General features: G+C 39.9%; 1 protein-coding gene across 1 annotated transcript in view; it reads left to right on the top strand.

Annotated features, from left to right (window-relative positions):
- Positions 1-19,709, top strand: part of USP43 (ubiquitin specific peptidase 43) — a 119,160-nt gene that overhangs the window by 10,863 nt on the left and 88,588 nt on the right. The window contains exon 2 of the mRNA XM_032208626.1: positions 4,778-4,918. Coding sequence (XP_032064517.1) covers positions 4,778-4,918 — 141 coding nt within the window. The remainder of the gene's footprint in view (positions 1-4,777; positions 4,919-19,709) is intronic.

Below are 19,709 nucleotides of genomic sequence, written 5' to 3'. Positions count from 1 at the left end.
TCTTCAATTAGTTTTCAAACTTGCCACCATCTTTTGCATCATAAGGTCAGCCATGCAGAGGGATGAGAAAAGCTACTTTTCACTAGTTTCTATTATGCAATATGAAAGGTGACTTTTCCCCTTCTTCATTGCTCTTTTGAAATGGTCCTTTTCTTTCCTACCCCAACTGATTTTGCAGATTCCGAGAAGAGTCCATCTCCCATTTCATCAAAACTAAGTGAAGTGATGTATCGTCACTACATTGGTTTGTTGATTTATAAAAGCAATAATGGCCATGTTGGCTAAAAGGGAAAAAAAGAGCAAAATCCACAGAGAGAATACTTTTATTAAGCTGCCTAAAGTTATAAGAGATCAGTGCAAGTTTTTGAATTTCAAGAACTCCTTATCAAACCAAAAGGAAAAAAAAATGTAGATAACCTTTGAATCTCATCTGAAGCAGCTTATGGTGTTAGCTAGAACGATGAACAATCTTCAAATACAGTGCACATGCATACTTATATGTATATGCCAGTGATGGCTAACCTTTTTTGGATCGCATGCCAAAAATGGGAGGAGCACAGGGAGGTCGCATGTAGGCATGCTCACACCCATAATGCCTTGCGCGCAACTCCCCTGTGCACAGCCAGCGACCCCCGCTCCGCTTTTGGAGCACATTTTTCGTCTTCCCCAGGCTCCAGAGCCTTTCTAGGAGCCTGAGGATGGTGAAAACAGCCCCCTCCCCGAGACCCTCTGGAGGCTTCAGGAGTGCAAAAACCCGGCCCTATGGCCAAACTGGAAGTTCAGGAAGAGACTTCCAGTTTGCTCGTAGGGCTGTTTTTTGCCCTCTGAAGCCTTCAGGAGGCTTCTCTGAAGGCTCCGGGGGCAAAAAATGGCCCTATGGCCAAACCAGAAGTCCGTTCCCGAGCTTCTGATTTGCCTGTAGCGCTGGTTTTTCAAGCTTTGGCGATTTAAGGAAGCCTCTGGAAGGTGAAAACACCCTTAAAAGAAGGCTGAAGTCAGCTGGCCAGCGTGTGTATGTGCCCTGGAGCTGATAGGTCTAGATTTCTTTGCATGCCCTAACAAATGGCTCCATGTGCCACCTACAGCACACATGCCATAGGTTCGCCATCACAGGTATATGCATTCATTTTTATCATGCTCACGTTATTGATAAGTCAGTGCAAGTTCTGTCCAAACTGCCAAAAGCAAACCTTCAAATTCTTCATTTTCTTTTCACAATCTCTCTCTTTGCCTTGTTTCTGTATTTGCAGATTCTTGGCAGGCCCATCTCAGCATCCTACATGCTGCAGTTAAATGAGCGTACAGAATTTAAGGAACAATAGAACATGTGGGAGGAGGTTGGTATATGGAGGAGTGGGGAGATGACAGAATATATCTTTAGTATTTTATTTGGGAGATATATCCTTGAGGAATGGAAATGCTTCAGTGTATAAAGAAATGCTGGGAAATCTCAGAGGATGGGAAGCTAAGAACTGCCTCCAAACCTCTATTCTGTTTGTGTATGGCCAGAGCACCTGTTTGAAGAAAAGAACATGGGGTGAAGATAATCCTTCTGCCACCTTCTTAGATGGCTTGGACTGGATGTATTAGGACAGTGTTTCTCAACCTTGTCAACTTGAAGATGTCTGGACTTCAAGTTGACAAGGTTGAGAAACACTGTATTAGGATATCCAATGGTTATTTTAGTTTAACACTTATAAAGGACTACGTACAGGTAGTTCTTGACATACGACCACAATTGAGGCCAACATTTCTGCTGCTAAGGGAGACATTTATTAAGTGAATTTAGCCCCATTTTACGACCTTTCTTGACACATCTGTTAAGTGAATTAGTGCAGTTGTTAAGTTAGTGGCACAGTTGTTAAGTGACTCTGGCTCCCCTATTGTCCGAAGTTCACAAAAGGGGATCACATACCTTGGGACACCACCGTAATAAACATGACTCAGTGGTCAAGCGTCAGAATTTTGATCCCATGACCATAACAGCTGTAAGTATGAAAAATGGTCCCAAGTCACTTTTTTCAGTGTCGTCGTAACCTTGAATGCTCCCTTAAATGAACTATTGTTAAGTCGAGCACTACCTGTATTTGGGAAGACTAGGCTTTCAAATGGCATCTCTGCCTCTCTTTTCCTTTTCCGAGCAGGATTTCTATGACGTTGAACGATTAGAGGAGAGGCTGGAATTCTGAAAGGGTCACTTTTCCCAAGACAGGAATCTGTTTGGTTGAGTTTTCCCCATTCATACAGGTGTTAAAGGCAGAAATGCATTGCCAGAAAGTAGAACAGCCTGCATCCCTTGTAGAAGATGCCTTGGGCTTCAGAAACATTTCTATCCAGCTGACTGAAACGGCTTACCTCTTTTAGCAGAGAAAATTGGATTTTCCAAGCTTCCCCTCTGTTTCCAAAGGACAGCAAGTGGCTTTCAGTTTTGTGGTTCAGGGGGGTTTGTTCACTTGGGAACGGAAGAACATTGGACTGGAACGGGAGCACCAAGTCGTAACTGCTTGGGAGAAAAAGAGTAAAGTGGCCCTGACAGACATATTATGGGAGGGGGGGCTGATCTCCTTCTGAGTTCTTAACAATGTAGAGTTAGTTGTCATGGCAACTGTTTGGCAAATCAGTGGCAGGCAGAACCTATGTTTTCTCCTGTTGAGCCCCACTAGGGATCAATTTAGCATCCTTGCTTATTGCGCTAGTATTAAATATGTTGCTTTTTGCCAAATGTTGGTGGAACTCAAGATATAAAAGGGATATATTTCATGATTTAGGGATTTGGGATCTCTTGGGAATCTTTTTTTTAAAAAAATGATTGATTGTGTTTTTTCAACAGGAGTGCAAAATAGCAGTGGCAATGATAGGGCTATACATCATATGTTTTGGTTTGCTGTGACACCAGGGTGATATTCTGTAATAAAGAAGCATATAAATTGCAACATAGACATTGATTAGATGTCAAATGGAACCTGGATTCAAATCTCTGTTCAGGAAATAGAATGTGCATCTGTAGCAACAGAAGGGAAGGATTTGGCCACCTCAGAGCATTCCCAGAAAGAAATCCTGGGTCAAGAGACTTAATAGTCCCAAGCTGGGTAGGGCTGGGGGGAAGAGTTTCAAGGTAACAACACCTAAAATCTCTCCGAATATATCCAGTAGCTTAAAGACTTTATAGTTTTATCTTGGCAAGTTTCTGTCTACTAGATATAAACAAATAAATGATTGGACTTGATTAGATCTCACTGTCTCATCTCAATTAGGTAACATTAGTCTAGCCAAATGTGGAGCCTTCAAGTCCCAGATATCTTATCCTCATTGGGCAATAGTAAAGACTGGGCAGCCTATGACTCACTGGATCATCTGTTTGGAAATATTTCCTTACCAGATTCCTCAGTGCCTTCAACAATGACAGAATCTTTTAATGTTAAAGTTCACTGGAAAAGTTGGGATAAATTCAGAGATGTATCGGCCTTGAAAATAGCTCAGGTTGAACTTTATAGCTGTAGTGGAATCTGCAACTAGAGTAGGAAATGGCGTTAAGAAACTGGCTAGCTTTGTCTCCAGTGGTGGGATTCAAATTTCTTTTACTACCGGTCTTGTGGCCGTGGCTTGGTGGGTGTGGCAGGGGAAGGATACTATAAAATCTCCATTCCCTCCTCACTCCAGGGGAAAGTTACTGAAAAATCTCCATTCCCTCCCAATCAGCTGGGACTTGGGAAGCAGAAAATAGGTGGGGGCGGGGGCCATTCAGAGATGGTATTTACTACTCAAAATTTCCACTACCGGTTCTCTAGAACTAGTCAGAACCTGCTGAATACCACCTCTGTTTGTGTCCCTGCAGGAGAAGGAAGTGACTTGGGGCCTTTATCTGGTTATTTCCCAGAGTAGCAGTCCCCAACCTTTTTGGCTTAGTGGCCTGGCTGGGTGGGGAGAGAGGACAATCGGCTTGCGGGAGCAATGAGCCAGCACGCATGCATGTGCAGCTTGACTCATGTGAGTGGTAGGCAAGTGTGCACACGCATGCACATACAGCTCAACTGCAAGTTGGTCTGCATGCACGTATGCCCTGGCCCTCAGTCAAGCAAATCAAGCTGTGCATGCGTGTGGGTGCACCAGCCAGCCACTTGCACAGCCCGATTGTGAACAGGCCATTGCCCAGTAGTGGACCAAATTTTATAAAATTTGCAAAATTTCAATTCTATGGGAGTCATGGGTCCTAATTTTTAATACACCAGCCCATTTGAGATACATTGTAAAATTGTTGCCCTACAATCTACTGTTTCCCCCAGCAAAAAGTTGAGGGAATGAGAGTTTTCATAGTTTGAGAATTTTAGTAGTATATAAATAGATAAGACAAGGTCTAGATTTCCGTTCCTGCTTGTTCTCCATACAAGATTTTTTCCCCCAGTAAATATAAGAAAGTCTTATAATCTTCATTATGGTTGTTCTTGGTACAGAACATGGATCTTGATGAATTGTATGCATCAGGCATGAAATGCTATAATCTTCGCTACCGGTTTGGAACAAGGAGGTTTCTGCGCATGCGCAGGGTGTCTTTGATTATGTCTGGGTGGGTGGGCGGAGCCTCCCGCCATCACCATTATTGGTTCACCCAAACCGGGGCGAACCAGCAGAATACCATCTCTAACATGCATAGTCCATATAACCATTTGTTTAGCCAATTTTGGGGGCAAAAGAAAAGATGAAGAATGTATTTTAATTCTAGAGCAACTTTACCATTTCAGATAAAAATAATAAGTCTCTTCACTTGTTTTCATTGCAGAATGTTGTCTCTAAATATGGTGCACAGTTCCGTGGAAATGCACAACATGATGCTCTGGAGTTCCTTCTGTGGTTGTTGGACCGCATGCATGAAGACCTGTGTTCTGTTTCTTTTAATCAAAAACTAAAGCTGTCTGGAAAGGTCAGTGATTGGCAGAGAAAGTTATTGTGTTACCCTGAAAGCTCACTAAACCTATTGCTAAAATATTGTTTCAGGCAAGATAGATCCCAAATGATAAAAAAATGTGAATGAAATTTGCTTAACTCTTTGTCAATCAGTGGAGTATGGCAACATGACATTTATAACCAAGGGGGACTTCCAATATCAGCCCATTCCCTTTGTCGTAGTAAACTTTATCTCCATGGAAAAAGTTAGCCAATGGGAATAATATTTTCTGCTATGTAACCAAAGCATTGATGATCTAAAAATGGAATCTTAGTTATTGTTTCCAATTAATTATTTAGAACCAGGGCAGACATCCTAATACTCTCCAGGTATTTGGATTGCTGTTTCTATAGAACACTGTTAACAGATTATAGATGCTGTCATCCACAATCTTTGCAATGTAGCATGTTAAGTTTTGCCACAGTAGCTTAAAGCCTCAGAGAGGCTTGTTCCGAGGCATAAATTCCACATTTCTTAATGCTATTATTGTTCCACCCTCTGATTGAGGTATTATACTCGGACTTGAGGCTTAAGTCTACCTCCAGCCGTGTGAACCTACAGGAGTAAGCCATTCTGTCTCTGCACAGCCTATAGTAACTCACAGGTTGGTATATGGAAACCAATGAAGGGCAATCTCCCTCTAAGCCTCCTTATAACATAACATCACAATGACAAAAATAATAGTGGAAAAATTCAATATCTATCTAATTGATGTATTAGCAACTCAGTACCTTGACAAGAAGCCTGAGATAAAAAAGCACCAGCTGTCTGAGATGGGACATCCGCCTTCAAACTGAATCAGTATTTTCATGGTTTGAGATCAGAATTTTTATTTTTTTTCTTTTATTTTTTGTTGCTAATTTTCTGACCTGAAGGATGGAACGGGGGGGGTGGGGGGGGGTGGGGATCTGTCACAGCTGTCTTTTATGTTATCATGAAATGCAAATATAGCAACTGATTAATGGAATCAAATGAAGACAGAAATGTGTGTATGTGTACAGGGGTATTTATGTGGACCATTTGGTTAGTAGAAATGATTCTTTAAAATGTAGTAATTTTGCAAGCATAACATTCATGTTACACAGATGTACTAAAAGATGATGTCTAGCAAAAAAAAAAAAAAAACCCACACAAACCCCTGCCATCCATCACTAAATCATTAGTGTATTTCTTTAGTCTTCATTATTAATTGTGAAAATCATTAAAAACTATAAAAACAGAGCAAAAACAAAGACACAGTACGTGAGGAGGGTTAATGAAGCCACCTCATTAGTTCACCCATTATCCAGGGTCACCAGACTGCAACCAGGTCTTGAGGGACCTTCAGAAGAGATGGGCCAACCTCACCTTAAGGGAGAAGATTCCATAACACAGGTGCCACTGCAGAAAAGGCCCACCACCCAGGTTACCAAATGTAGCTCCCTAGATGACAGAACTCCCTAGATGACATAACATGTGCTCTCTGTTGGATCTATGTGATGGACAGATGAAATTAGGGACAGATCAAATAACCCAGTCCCTTGTTATGAATGGCACTATCTTGAGTTGTTTATAAAAAACTAGCTGATAATAATCCACCGGGTATTTATAGACGTTGAAACGTTTGATAGGGAACCATTGAGAGGGGCCTTTCTTCTCCTTACTCCCATGCCCATCATCCCTGCCCTCTCCCTTTTCCCTCCCATGACTCCTCTTTCCTGCCCTGTCTACGATCCCGGCACATTGCCCCAAATCCATCAGGCGCTTCCGCATTGGTCCACTAGTAGGCGAACATTATGGCTGGCTTTCCAGAGGAAACTGCAAAGGAACTGACATAACAAACAATTGCCGCTCTAGGACACCACTCTCACTCTCCTTAATGGCCCAAGCTCTCCCTACTCCGTCCCATGACATCACAAACAATTGCTGCTCTAGGACATCATACTCACTCTCCTTAATGGGCCAGGCGTTCCAGAGTTATGCTGGAACACACACACACACACAACAGGGTGTCTTACCCCCCCCCACAGTATTTATATATAATAAATAAAAAGCAGAAGATAGAAGAAGAAGATAATAATAAAGGTGGGAGACCTCTCTTTCTTCCCCACTCGGTTTCCATCCACCAACATCTTGAAATAGATCCAGAAACAAACTGATAATGAGTGCAGATCTTGATGCAGAGTTGTAATATTTCTTCAAAACCATGTTGGTTTTGAGCAAGTGACATGCTTACGCTGTCACATGGTTGTTTCCTGTTGCAGTTGCAGCCCACTTATAGCCCAGATATGACTGTCCTTTGGCTGCTTTATATTAAAGGGGGGGGAACCTCCCTGCATCTTAACTTGCTTGACCTTTGCTAGAACCAGGAATAGCTTGTCCTTTTAATTATCTGTAGTACAGTTACATAAAGTGTTACTCCATTTCATTTTGTATATAATCAATTAAAAGGCAAAAGATTAACTAACTGGCAATGTGCTTGTGGCAATGAAGCAGATGATGTATCTGAAGAATACTTAATATTCAATTATTACTATATTTTTCAGAGTATAAGACGCACCAAGGTTTTGAAGAGGCATTTTTTTTAAGAAAGTAGGTAGGTAGATAGGATAGAGAGGGAGAGAAAGAGAGAAAAATATAGCAAGTAGGTATGGAGAGAGAGAGAATAGTTAGTTAGTTAGGTAGATAAAGGGATAGAGAGAGAGGGAAATAATGAGAGAGAGAGAGAAATACAGTAGGCAGGTAGGGAGAGAGAGAGTGTGTGTAGGTTGATAGGTAGGTAGAGGGATAGAGAGAGAGAGAATAGAAAAGATATAGAGAGAAATACAGTAGATAGGTAGGAAGAGAGAGAGAGAGAAAGAGTTGGTAGGTAGAGGGAAATAGAGAGAGAAATAGAGAGAGAGAAATACAGTAGATAGGTAAGGAGAGAGAGAGTAGGTAGGTAGATAGATGTTTCCAGGTGTATTTATCCATGTGCTAGAGAAGGAAATCACAGACAATCTGCAGCATCTTGTTGCTGCTGGCACAGCACTTGATCAATGTAATTCTCATCAATCAGTTAATGAACTTTCCAAAAGAAAAAAAAAAGTTTTTGCACTCTGCCAACCTCCCAAAAATAGCTAGTTTTTGCCGAAAATGGGCCCATTTTTTTTAAAAGGCATGAATAGCCTTGGGAGGGCTTGCAGAGTGCTCCTAGGGAGGGGGGAGCAAAAAAGGCATGTTTTTCACAAAAACGGGCCCATTTTTGTCAAAAAAATTTGCATGTATAGCCTTATGGAGGCTGATAGAGTGCTGCTGGGGGCTGGGGGGGAAATGGCCCATTTGTTGCTCATTTCTGCCCTCCCCAGCCCTCAGGAGCTCTCTGAAAGCCTCCATAAGGGTATGCACAGCCATTTTGGTGAAGGGGGCAGGGCTTCGGGAGGCAAAAAATGCTGTATAAGATGCACCCAGATTCTCAACCTCTTTTTTGAGGAAAAAAGATGCGTCTTATACTCTGAAAAATACGGTAGCTCTTTGGTTAGATTTGCTGATGATTCTCTCTTAACAAGGAATGGTGGAACTTGCCAGTCTCCCAACTCATCTGCAGAGTGTCAGATTAGGAAAGTCAGTTTAGGGCTTAGTTAGTATGAGTTCCAAAGGAGAATAGAAGACAGATGGCTTATTTTTGCTTAAGGAATATCCATTTGTAAAAGGACGGTGCATGCTTCCATGCTTCGTAATGATTCAAACTAACTCTTTCACCCTCCTGTAAAGACAGTACTTCCCTGCTATTCATTAGAAGAACACAGCTTCTTTCATGCTGCCACATTCTGCTTTAAAATTCGCTATAACTTTATTGAGTGGATTCCTCAAAGCAGAAGCATCTTTTCTTTTTTCAGGGTCTTCAGAAGTTTGGGGAAGGGGAGATGGTGTGGCTTTAATGAATAATACTTGCATGGTCTCCAGAGCTTTTCCACATTGTTTGTTGTCCTGTGCATAACTCTGAATTACAACTGGACTCTGAAAAGTCACCTCACAGCTTTTGTCAGCATGGCTGGCTGGGGAATCCTGAGAGTTGAAGTTCAAACATCTTAAAGTCAGCAAGGTTGAGAAACACTGGGTTATATGGTTTGATCCTGCAGGCAATGACCTGTCTTCTCTCATTCTCTGTTTCTTCCTTTCACTATGTAAATGAGTCCCCATCGAGTACAGCTACTAATCTGTCACTAATTACACTGTCAGGGAGTTTTCTGGAATGGTGTGGCAGCTGCTTTGCTGCTGGCAAAAATAGTAATTAAAAAAAAAAGGATGCTACAGAGCAAACTCTCTTGTCTGTGTCTCACATACAGCAGGCAGGTCATAAGCGCAGAGACTGAAATAGTGAAATGTTCCAGTGAGCCATACTATGGTGCGAATTTACCAGTTGTTGGGTTTTTTTTTAAAAAAAAAAAAAGTTCAAACACTAGACTACACCTGTCTGTACGTTTGCTTGAATTGGACAAAGGGCAAAGGATAATTGGAACACATTCCCTGCTGGATAAATTGTTTTGTAACTTCCAGAAGTGGATTGGGACAAAAGCAGAAAGAGTTTTATGACACCTGAAACACTAATAGATTTTTTTTTAAGCACATAGTTTTTTCTGACCTGACTTGATGCAGAAATACAAATGCTATTTTTTAACTACAAAATTATTGTTGTTCCTTGATTTCTGTGCTGTGCTTCCCATTGGAATGCAATTGGGAGACACTCCTGCATTATGAAGATGATGATGATGATTATCATCATTGTGGAGATGATGATAATAATGGACTACCCTGCAGGGTTATCGTAACCATTCCTGAGGGGATGCATGCAAAGTTCATTATGTAAACGGCTGATGTTATTATAAAGCACTATTATTTCTGTTTATATCATCATCTTTAAGAGTGATTTATGGAGTAAATGCTCTGTCCGGTAATCAAGGCTATTTGTCTGGTTGGCTTAAGAATTACATGGAGGAGAAAGGAATTCACAGACTCTCTCCCACTAATGGAATGCAAAAAGCCTGGGAAACTTAGAGCCAAGCTATCAATACTTTTCACAGTGACTTTAATTTTTTGTATTTAAAACATTCTTCTCTGTAACATGATTTCAAGCAACATCTTCCACCGATTTCTTTACGGCCATCAGTTTAAACTGGTGTTCTTTAAAAAAATTCTCATCCTAGAATATGTCACTTAGGAATGTTAGTTAAAGGCAGTCCTCCACTTATGACCAGTTACTTAACTAGTGTTCAAAGTTAAAAAATTCAAAAAAGCTACTTACCACCTAGTTACCATTGCTGCAGATGGACAAGAATGGTTGTGTGATAGCAATTTGGTGGCTTGGCAACTGGCTCACATTTATGAGTGGTTGCAGTGTCCCGTGGTTATGTGACTGATTTGTGATGTTCTTACCGCATTTTAGCAGAAATTGCCCCAAAACCACTCATTGGAAATGCTGGATTGGTTTAATGGCCATATGATTTGCTTAACATCCATGTGATTCATCTAATAACTGTAGTAACTTGCTTTACAACTATCATAAAAATTGAGTCCAGTCAGGTGGTGTCTTGAATGTAATGAATTGCAACTGAAATTCTGAGCTCCACTGTGTTCGTAAGTCAAGGACAAACTGCATAGCATCCATGATATTCTTACAGTAGTTTTCTGTAAATTCCCCATAGTGTATTTCTTCTCTTCCTTTTTTATTATTATAGAAATAATATACTGTATATACTTGCAAATAAAGCAATTTGTAAATAAGCAGAACATAGATTTTTAACCAAATAGCATGAAAATTGTGCAATCCACAGGTAAGTTGAAATGACTCACATTTTGGGGAGTATTTTGATTAAAAATTCAAAGGTTTGTTTATCTGCAGAGCGGCTTGTATGCAAGTATATAAAGATAGTCTTTGACTTACGACCATAATTGACCTCGCAATTTTGATTGCAAGTGGTGATAGTCATTAAGTTGCTATTTGTGACCATGGTTGATTTTATGACCTTTTAGTGGAGACTGTTAAGCATCTGTTAAGCAAACCGGTTGTTTGTTATGGAGTGGGGGTTTTTTTTGCCAAAAATCAGAATTAAACACCAGTTTCTGGCAAAAATGTCATAAATTGTGGTCACATGAGTGCAGGACACTGCAAATGATAGTAAATGTGGGGTTGTTGCTTAGTGCCCCAAAAGCAATCATGTAACCAAAGGGGGACATTCCCAGAACTATGTATCTGATCATAAGTAAAGCTACTTGTATCCATTGTAATTTTTAACAATTGATAAGTAACCAATTGTAAATCAAGGATCATCACCTATATAGGAAACATAAGTATATATTTAAAGTATTACTATATATACCAGAGATGGTATTCAGCAGCTTCTGAACAGTTCTGGAGAACTGGTAGTGGAAATTTTGAGTAGTTCGGAGAACTGGTAAATACCACCTCTGACTGGCCCCACCCTCATCTATTCTCTGTCCCTTGAGTCCCAGCTGATCGGAAGTAACCTTCCCCTGGAGTGGGGAGGCGATTTTACAGTATCCTTCCCCTGAGACACCCACCAAGCCATGCCACACCCACAAAGCCACACCCATAGAACCAGTAGTAAAAAATTTTGAATCCCACCACTGATATATACCTGTAGATAAATTTGTGGATAAATTTAATCTGATTTCTTGGGGGTGCATTTTGACACCTAATCTTCTTAGTTTATTCACAAATGGATGCATTCGAAGACTGATGGAAATCCTCTGTATAAATCCCAGGAAGATGCAGAGATTTAGATTTGAAAGACAAAAGGTGATTCAGAGAATGCAGGAGAACATATTAAAGTAAACGTATCTTTCCTTAGTATCATCTAGAGCAGGGGTCTCAAACTCATGTTCTCATGGCAGCATCATGTGATGTATCAGGACTTCTCCCCTTCCCTAAACTAGGCGTGGGCATAGCCAGCGCATGACATATCTGGCCTGTGAGCTGGGAGTTTGACAGTCCGGATCTAGAGGGTTAGGATTAGGGTTATGTGAGCCCAAGAGAAGACACAACTGCCTTATGGTGTACCTGATAGGTATTATCTACATTACTGTAAATGCTTACAATCACATTTTCACTTTTGAGTTCAGATATTTGCACAGTTCTAAAAGTTAATAAATATTCATTTGTACTGTATGTTTCAGAAGGCTGGAGAAGCCCAAGTTCTTTGCACTCTCTCGTAAGATCTCAGGATGAGTAGCTTACACTTTGGCATTCTAATTTTACCCTTTATTGTTGCTTTCTCCCTGGATTGATGTAGTGACTTCAGAAGGCCAAATGCAATATTTTACTGAGTTTTAAGCTTTTCTAATTTGATTATCAACATTGATTGCATTCACCCATAATAATAAACTACAAACTCTAGTTTAATAAATGTGGAGAAACTGTGAACTGTTTACTGACTCATATAACGTGTTTGCTCTCTCCTTTCACATGAATGAATAAATAAATCAGTCTGAGATTAACTTTCTGTGACATCCAAACTTGGTATTCTGAATCATTTTGCCAAATGTTAAATTTTATTAGCTAATTTTAAATCCTAGTTTTAAACTGGCTAAGGTTTCTGGTCTTGTGTCATGGTAATCATAATTTTGGGTTCAAAGCTTGTTTGAAGCTATTTTCACCTGGATTGTTTTGTGGCTTGAATGAAGACAAGGGTGATTAGGCTCATATAGAAACTACGAGCCTTGACTATCTTTGGCCTTGATAATGCAAGATTTCTGGCTGTTAACCCAACAACATTGTCCATACAAGAAATACATTCAGAAGTACAACTTCTTTCTTTATTGTAAAGTTACATTGATAGACCCTTGTAAGAATGTATTTCTCCCCTCCTTTCTTTTTATTTTCCTCAAAACTAGGAAGGACCCCTTTTAAAATATTTCCCACGCCACCTCCTTTCTCTGGGCTGACAAATCTTTTACATGCTGGTCGTCCTGTCTGCAGCTCTCCCTCCTGTCCCCAGGGTTTTTCCCACGTATTATCACACTGGCTTATTATGTACGAGCCTGGTCACTTTTAATATAATAACTTGTTTTAAATGCTCATATTCATTGTATCTACTTTCATTTATATAACTACCCATCTCACATACATGACTCTGGAGAGTTCACAAAAAACAAACATACAGATATAATTAAAAACAATTTGAACATCGATTAAATGTTTTAATTAATTGAATTTTAATTTAATTCAGAGTTAAAGAATTTAAAGTCAGTTGGGTGACTTTGGGCCAGTCACTTATCTCACTGTTGTTGTGGGAAAACAGGAGGAGGAAGGCATATTAGATATGTTTGCTGCCTTCAGTTATTTATAAAAATAATAAAGGCAGGATATAAATAAATAAAAACACTATGTGGTAAAGAATGTGAGACTTTCTTCAAGTTGTTCAAGTTTCTTTAACCTCTATAATTAATCATATCGTAAGCAATGATTTATATTACTCTTCATGGTTTCATATTTAACATTAATCCAACTCTGTTTAGATATATTATTACATTTCCCTTTTTTTGACATAGCCAAGTGAAACTTTTGAAGAAAGGGTTATTTTATTAGATTTTAGGATAATAAAATGTAACATATAGAAACAGTAACAACCTAAAATGTGTTGCACAGAATATGTCTGAAATCAGTTTTATTTGTGCTGAGAGCAGTTTTTTTAAAATGCCGTCTGCAATAGATGAATAGGAGAATTTTGTTTTTGCAAACAAAAACAGGAAATAGTAATGAAACATCACAGGAAGTCTTGAAGGGAAAAATAGAATTGTCATGTTTATTCCATAGCAGCTAACTAGTCAACAACACAAAAGGAGGAACAATTGAAATAGTATAAAAACAGCTAGTGGCAACTGTGTTGATGCTCTTAAAAAAAAATTAAAAACTTGGAAACTTTCCAGCTTTGCCACAAGGGATGATAATAATACTTATTCAGAAACAGCTGGTTTTCCAAACAAGTTACACATCCAACATTACACTAGGCCATGTTTTATTCAACCCTGTTTTGTTGAAGAAACCAGTTGGTTTGGTTCACTTAATCTAGATACCTTGTTTTACAAGCCAAAATGACTAAGTTCATATAATGTATTAAAGCCAAAAGCAGAAAAAACACACTATGGCTTAGGATAACACATGAATCAAGACTGTGTTGTACCCTTAGCCATGACTAAGATACCAAGTTCTGGATACAGAATTCTGCGTTTTATCCCATCACTACCTACCTCTTGTAGAAGAAATGCTCTTCTACACCTAGTTTTGATACCATTGGTTCAGAATAATCAGGGAAGCTCCAAAGTGCTGATTTCTGATTATTACCATTGATTTCAGGAGATAGGGATGAACATGAGAAATGCCACATTTACTGTGTGGTATTTAATGTGACAACTCTACAGTATGTCAATTGGAGTTGTGTGAAATGGTGATGGTTGATGGAAGTCAGTGGGTTACTTAGCATTAAGGAACATAATTGGTTCCTAAGCTCATCAGTTTTGTTTTGAGCGGAATTGTCCTTGCACATAAACATCTGCTGATTTCACCATGCTTGCTTCAATTCAATAGCATAATTTGTTGGAGAGAAGCAAATGGTTGTCCCTGAACGAATGTCAGAGGAGTGAGTGTGCTGTCTCTGATTAACTTTGCTCATCTCAAAGAAATCTAAACAGGGATGAGTGAGGCTAGTCCTTGGATGGGAATCTCCCAGGAAACTCTGGCACTAAGGACTAAATTGGCAAATTAAGGAAACACCCTGGAAGAAGGCAAAGGCAAATAATTTCCACACTGTCACCGAGAAAACTGGGCGGATGTCCCCACATAATTGTCATGAGTTGAGCTTGACTTGAGGGTGTCTTTTCCTTTTTTCCACATAAACAACTGAGAAAACCATTTCCTTCCGGCTTCTGGCAAGAGAAAAAAAATGCAGTTTAGCAGTCCAAGCTGATTGTTTTGATGGCTAAAGACAGAGACTATATAGATTTCTAAATTTATGATTAGCAGGTGCTGGAGCATTGCAGTGACATCATTGTTTATAGCTACCTCTGTTTGTAGGAAAATTCTGCACAATCCCCAAGTGTGGCTCTGGGAACATTAATTAGCATAAGGAAGATTTTGCTGCTTTTTCGCTCATCTGGTTTCTCATCTTTTGCCACAGTATTGTTTTGTAATGACGGTTTTGGTGACATGATTCATGCGCCATGGTGACACCGTAGTTATAATGCAGTATTGCAGGCTAAATCTGCCCATAGCCAGGAGTTCAATCCTGACTGGCTCAAGATTAACTCCTTCTGAGCAGTGGTGGATTAAGTCTCACTGGTACCCTAAGCACTGAGGATGCCCCCCTCCTTTGTACATATTGTACAAATCTTCATTGGTTTTTTTCTTTCTCAACTTTGTGGTGCCCCCTTGGGCCTGGTGCCCTAAGCACGTGCTTAGTCTGCTTAATGATTAATACACCACTGCTTCTGAGGTCAGTAAAATGAGGACCCAGATTGTTGGGATCAATATGCTGATTCTGTAGACCGCTTAGAGAGGACAGTAAAGCACTATGAAGTGGTATATAAGTGCTATTGCTATGATTTTTTTAAAGTCATTAAGCAGAAAGTTACTGTGTACTGTACTTTTCTGCTGGCCACATGATGATGGAAGTGTCTGCCAAACAATGCAGGCTCCCCCGTCTGAGAATCGGAGATGAGCACCGCCCCTTTCCATCACTCATGACTGAACAGGAGAAACCTTTAAACTCTTTTAAGTAGAAAGAATTGAACCCCTTCCAACTTTAGGACTCTATGAAGATCTTGTAGGCCAGGGGTGTCAAACCCAAGACCCGTGAGCTGGATACGGCCTCGAGGTGCTTAGATCTGGCTCACAGGGCTGTCCTGGAAGCAGAGAAGGGCCGGCCTGCAGAGCCTCTGCCAGAGAAAATGGAACTCAGGAGGCCCTCACTAGCAGAGCACTGGGGCAGTTGTTGCAGCTGAAAACGGAGTTTGGGAGGGCCACACGTAGCCCTCCTGAGCTCCTTTTTCACTGGCAGAGTGCTGCAGGAGCTGCCTGCAGGTGCCCCTGACACAAGTGATGTCGAGCTGGCTATGCCCACTCTGGCCACGCCCACCCAGCACTGGAGGTCAAACACAACCTTAATGTGGCCCTCAATGAAATCTAGTTTGACACCCCTGGTGTAGGTTCAATCATGATCCACAATACATCCCTCTAAAAATTTAATATTAGACCTTTCAGCTCACCAATAACTTCTGTTTGTGGCTAATTGTAGTGCTACAAAGGATTAGGAAGAAACTCGCCTGTTAACCTTTGTGTGTAACACGCCTCATTCATTTGTGTTTATGTGTGCCTGCTAATCAGATGCTTTTTGTCTAGACAGCCTATCTGTGTACACGACAGCTGTCAAAATGTGATTAGTAGGAAGCTCTAGGCAAATATGGGAGCACCAGAGGCAAAGTTTTGTTTCTTCTCCCCCAGGTAGGTATCTGTCTCTCATTTTACAACGTTTTCCTTGAAAAATCACAAACTGTGTCAGCAGATCTTCATGGCTATTGTGTTGTGTTCTTTAAGAGGAGGAAAACGCCTGTAACTCAGGGTGACAAATTCGTGACCATATTAACTGTAAAAAAAATCAAGCCAAAATGATAAAGGTACAATTATTTAAAAAAAATAAATTGTGATATTCATGTATATTGATAAGCATAATCTTTAAGGATTTGTTCCCAAATTGTTCTCAATCTTTTTGAATTTCTTTGTGAATAATGGATTTTTCCATCTTTTTAATGAGGCTTTCTGCATGAAAATTAGAATTTAAAATATTAGGAGCCTGCTAGGGAAATGTTCCATCCAGGCAGTGTTCAGAACTTTTAAACAGATTTTATAATAACATAACTTAGTCTGCCAAAGTGTTCAGCTGATGAATTTTTTGAATTTCCAGGAAGGCCCAGGAAGATCCTTTTTCTTCTCAGCTCTTATCTGTTACTACCAAATAGGTCAAATATCAGTGAACAATTGATTCATTTTTCAGCAATAGCAACCAGCTTGAATTAAATGTGGAAGTCTGATATTACAATATGAGGAATGATATAAAATCATGTTACTTTTTTTAAAAAGTCTCAATGGCTTCTAATTTGCTCGCTACACTGTCTGCTGATAGATGTAACTATCTGGTTGTTTAACAAATTACAAATATCTGCAATAGTAAGGGGTAAAAGCTTAGTTTTAAAAGCATAACTGTTGGGTATTTATACTTTTCAAATTCTGGGTTGGTTTTCATGGATAGCATAAAAAGATGAAGGTGAATTCAGGGGCCCTTTAAATGCTGCCACCTATTGTCCTAAGAGCTGTGGTGGCGCAGTGGTTAGAGTGCGGTACTGCAGACTACGTCTGCTGATCACCAGTGCCAGAAGTTTGGCAGATCGAATCTCACCAGGCTCAAGGTTGACTTAGCCTTCCATTCAGAAGTGGGATTCTACCGGTAGCTCCAAAGATCAGCTGGTTCGCTCTCACTAGCAAGTGGACCCACCCGTTCACCCTGCGCTTTACCTACCTTTATCTTCTCAGCTGTGCGGCAGAGTAGATTGCCGTGCCTCAGCTGTTTTCCTTCCCAAGCAGTAGTGCGGAAGGTAAGTCTTCTCTAAACCGTGCATGCAAAGTGTGTACCTAGCAAACTGCTAGGATCTCACTTCTGCTTCCATCTTTCCGAGATGGGTAAAATGAGGACCCAGATTGTTGGGGGCAATAGGCTGACTCTGTAAACCACTTAGAGAGGGCTGTAAAGCACTATGAAGAGGTATATAAGTCTAACTGCTATTGCTAATAGAAGGTTATTATTACTATAATTCATGTAGATCTATTAGCTCTCCTTGAATTCTACTGCTACAGGAATTATAACATGTTGAGATTCTTTTTCTTCAGCTCTGATATTATTGTTAAGAACAAATGCTTCTTACTTGGAAGCTAACACATCCATATACTGTATGGGAAATGCAGTAGTTGTTACACACTTTCCTACTGGAAACTTTTATTTATAGGTACTAACAGAGGAGGCTTTTATATTGTCATTTTCTGCCTTATTCCTAGAAAAGGGTTGTCCAGAAAATATTATCTTAATATGTAAACCTCTTGTGTTATCACTATCCTTCTTTTTAAATAAATTTAAAATAAATCTTAAGGACATAATAGTGGCCATATACATCTGTCTGGAAGCAGTTTCTGGAAGAAAATAATAGTGACAGAGAAGAGGTCCAAAACACTCCATAAATGTAGCTTGAGAAATGAGTCCGAAGCAAGAGGAAGATCCATTCTCCCTAACTTGTCCCTGTTCTCTATTGCTCTTAACAATTTGTTTACATCTTGAGCAAGATTCTCTGTCTTTATAGATTGCTCTTCAGTAGCAGAATAGCCACGATGTGCCTGCAGAGGGTGAATGCTTAGTAATCCACCATGCTGAGTTAAGTGTTTGATAGTGCAGCCTCATATCTTGCTCTGCCTCTGGTTGTGATTTACTCCAGTGAGAATTTGGGAATTGTGGGAGTCCTGGGCACCAAGGGTGCTGCTAATACTTTAGCTCCTCCTGGTGTAATGTCTTCCCCTTGAAATAGGGCGACTTGTCAAAAGTTCTGGTTTGGGCAGTTCCTGCAAACCACCTCAAAGATCTGAAGAGCCATGTTCACGCTCTTGCTCCTGAATATTGCAAGGCCTGTGCAACATTAGGGCTTGCTCAGCTGTTGATTCTAGACTTTGGCAGATGATTGTGATACAGAAGCAGTTCCATGTGTCTACTCTTTTTGCAGTTGTGTTCATTTTTAGGAGGAAGAATGCTGAAGTGCCCCTGCCTGGTACTTGCAGTTGACTATATTTTTTCTCAAAACAACATACATTTATGTATCAAACAGAAACTCACCAGTTTGTTATTCATTAGTGCTTTGTAGCATTTAAGATAACCCTTAACATTGAACATTACATGTTCAAAACAAACAAACAAAAACATCTGAATAAAGGATTGTAGGGCGTATAATTTTCTGCCAAGCATTGAAAAGGTCAGGTTAGGGCAGATATATGTCTGTTCTTAATGTATATATTTCTCCCACACTCTTTCTTCGGCTTTTCACATGTTTGTTTGCACATCTTTTCTTTACACATGCTCACGCCTCTCCCTCCTACATACGCAAGTACACAAACAGGCATTTTCAATATTCAGCCAAAGGAAATCCCCAGCTTTTATTTACGATAATTGAGGTTGGTGAATGTTTAACATTTTGATGTGAAAATATTGCTTTTATGAAGCAATTCAGTGACACTGAATTCCTTCTACATAAAACTCTGCATTTCCCTAATTACCAATAAAGAGAATGACTTTGAAAGGAGAAACTCTTACAATCTGTTTTTCTTATAAGTGCCAAAGCTGATTTTGGTTTGGGGAGGCTGCAAAGCATAAGGACAACAGATCATTTTGACGGAGTCTGCAAATCAGATCAGAAAATTAGATTGCCATGTTTTTATTATGGTCCTTTGTTCCGGGGCCATAATAAACGTTCAGGAAGTTGGATCAATTTGAAAGAAAGTTTTTCAAATCCTGAGGTTCCTAAAGTCAAAATTTAGCACTGAAACCAATGTGACAGAGATATGATTTGCTTGGTGGGATTCTCTGTGGTTTCAATTCCCAGAAATATAGTGACCTACATGAGCAATAGAAACGATCACTATGTGTTCCATCATGACTTTGACCCACCTCCTGAGGGTCAAAGACAAACCTTGTTTAGAAAG

The sequence above is a fragment of the Thamnophis elegans genome, chromosome 2 (assembly GCF_009769535.1).
Source record: "Thamnophis elegans isolate rThaEle1 chromosome 2, rThaEle1.pri, whole genome shotgun sequence".
NCBI classification, from domain to species: Eukaryota; Metazoa; Chordata; class Lepidosauria; order Squamata; family Colubridae; genus Thamnophis; species Thamnophis elegans.
The sequence above is the reverse complement of the archived record's forward strand: the minus strand, read 5'-3'. Positions and strand labels throughout refer to the sequence as shown.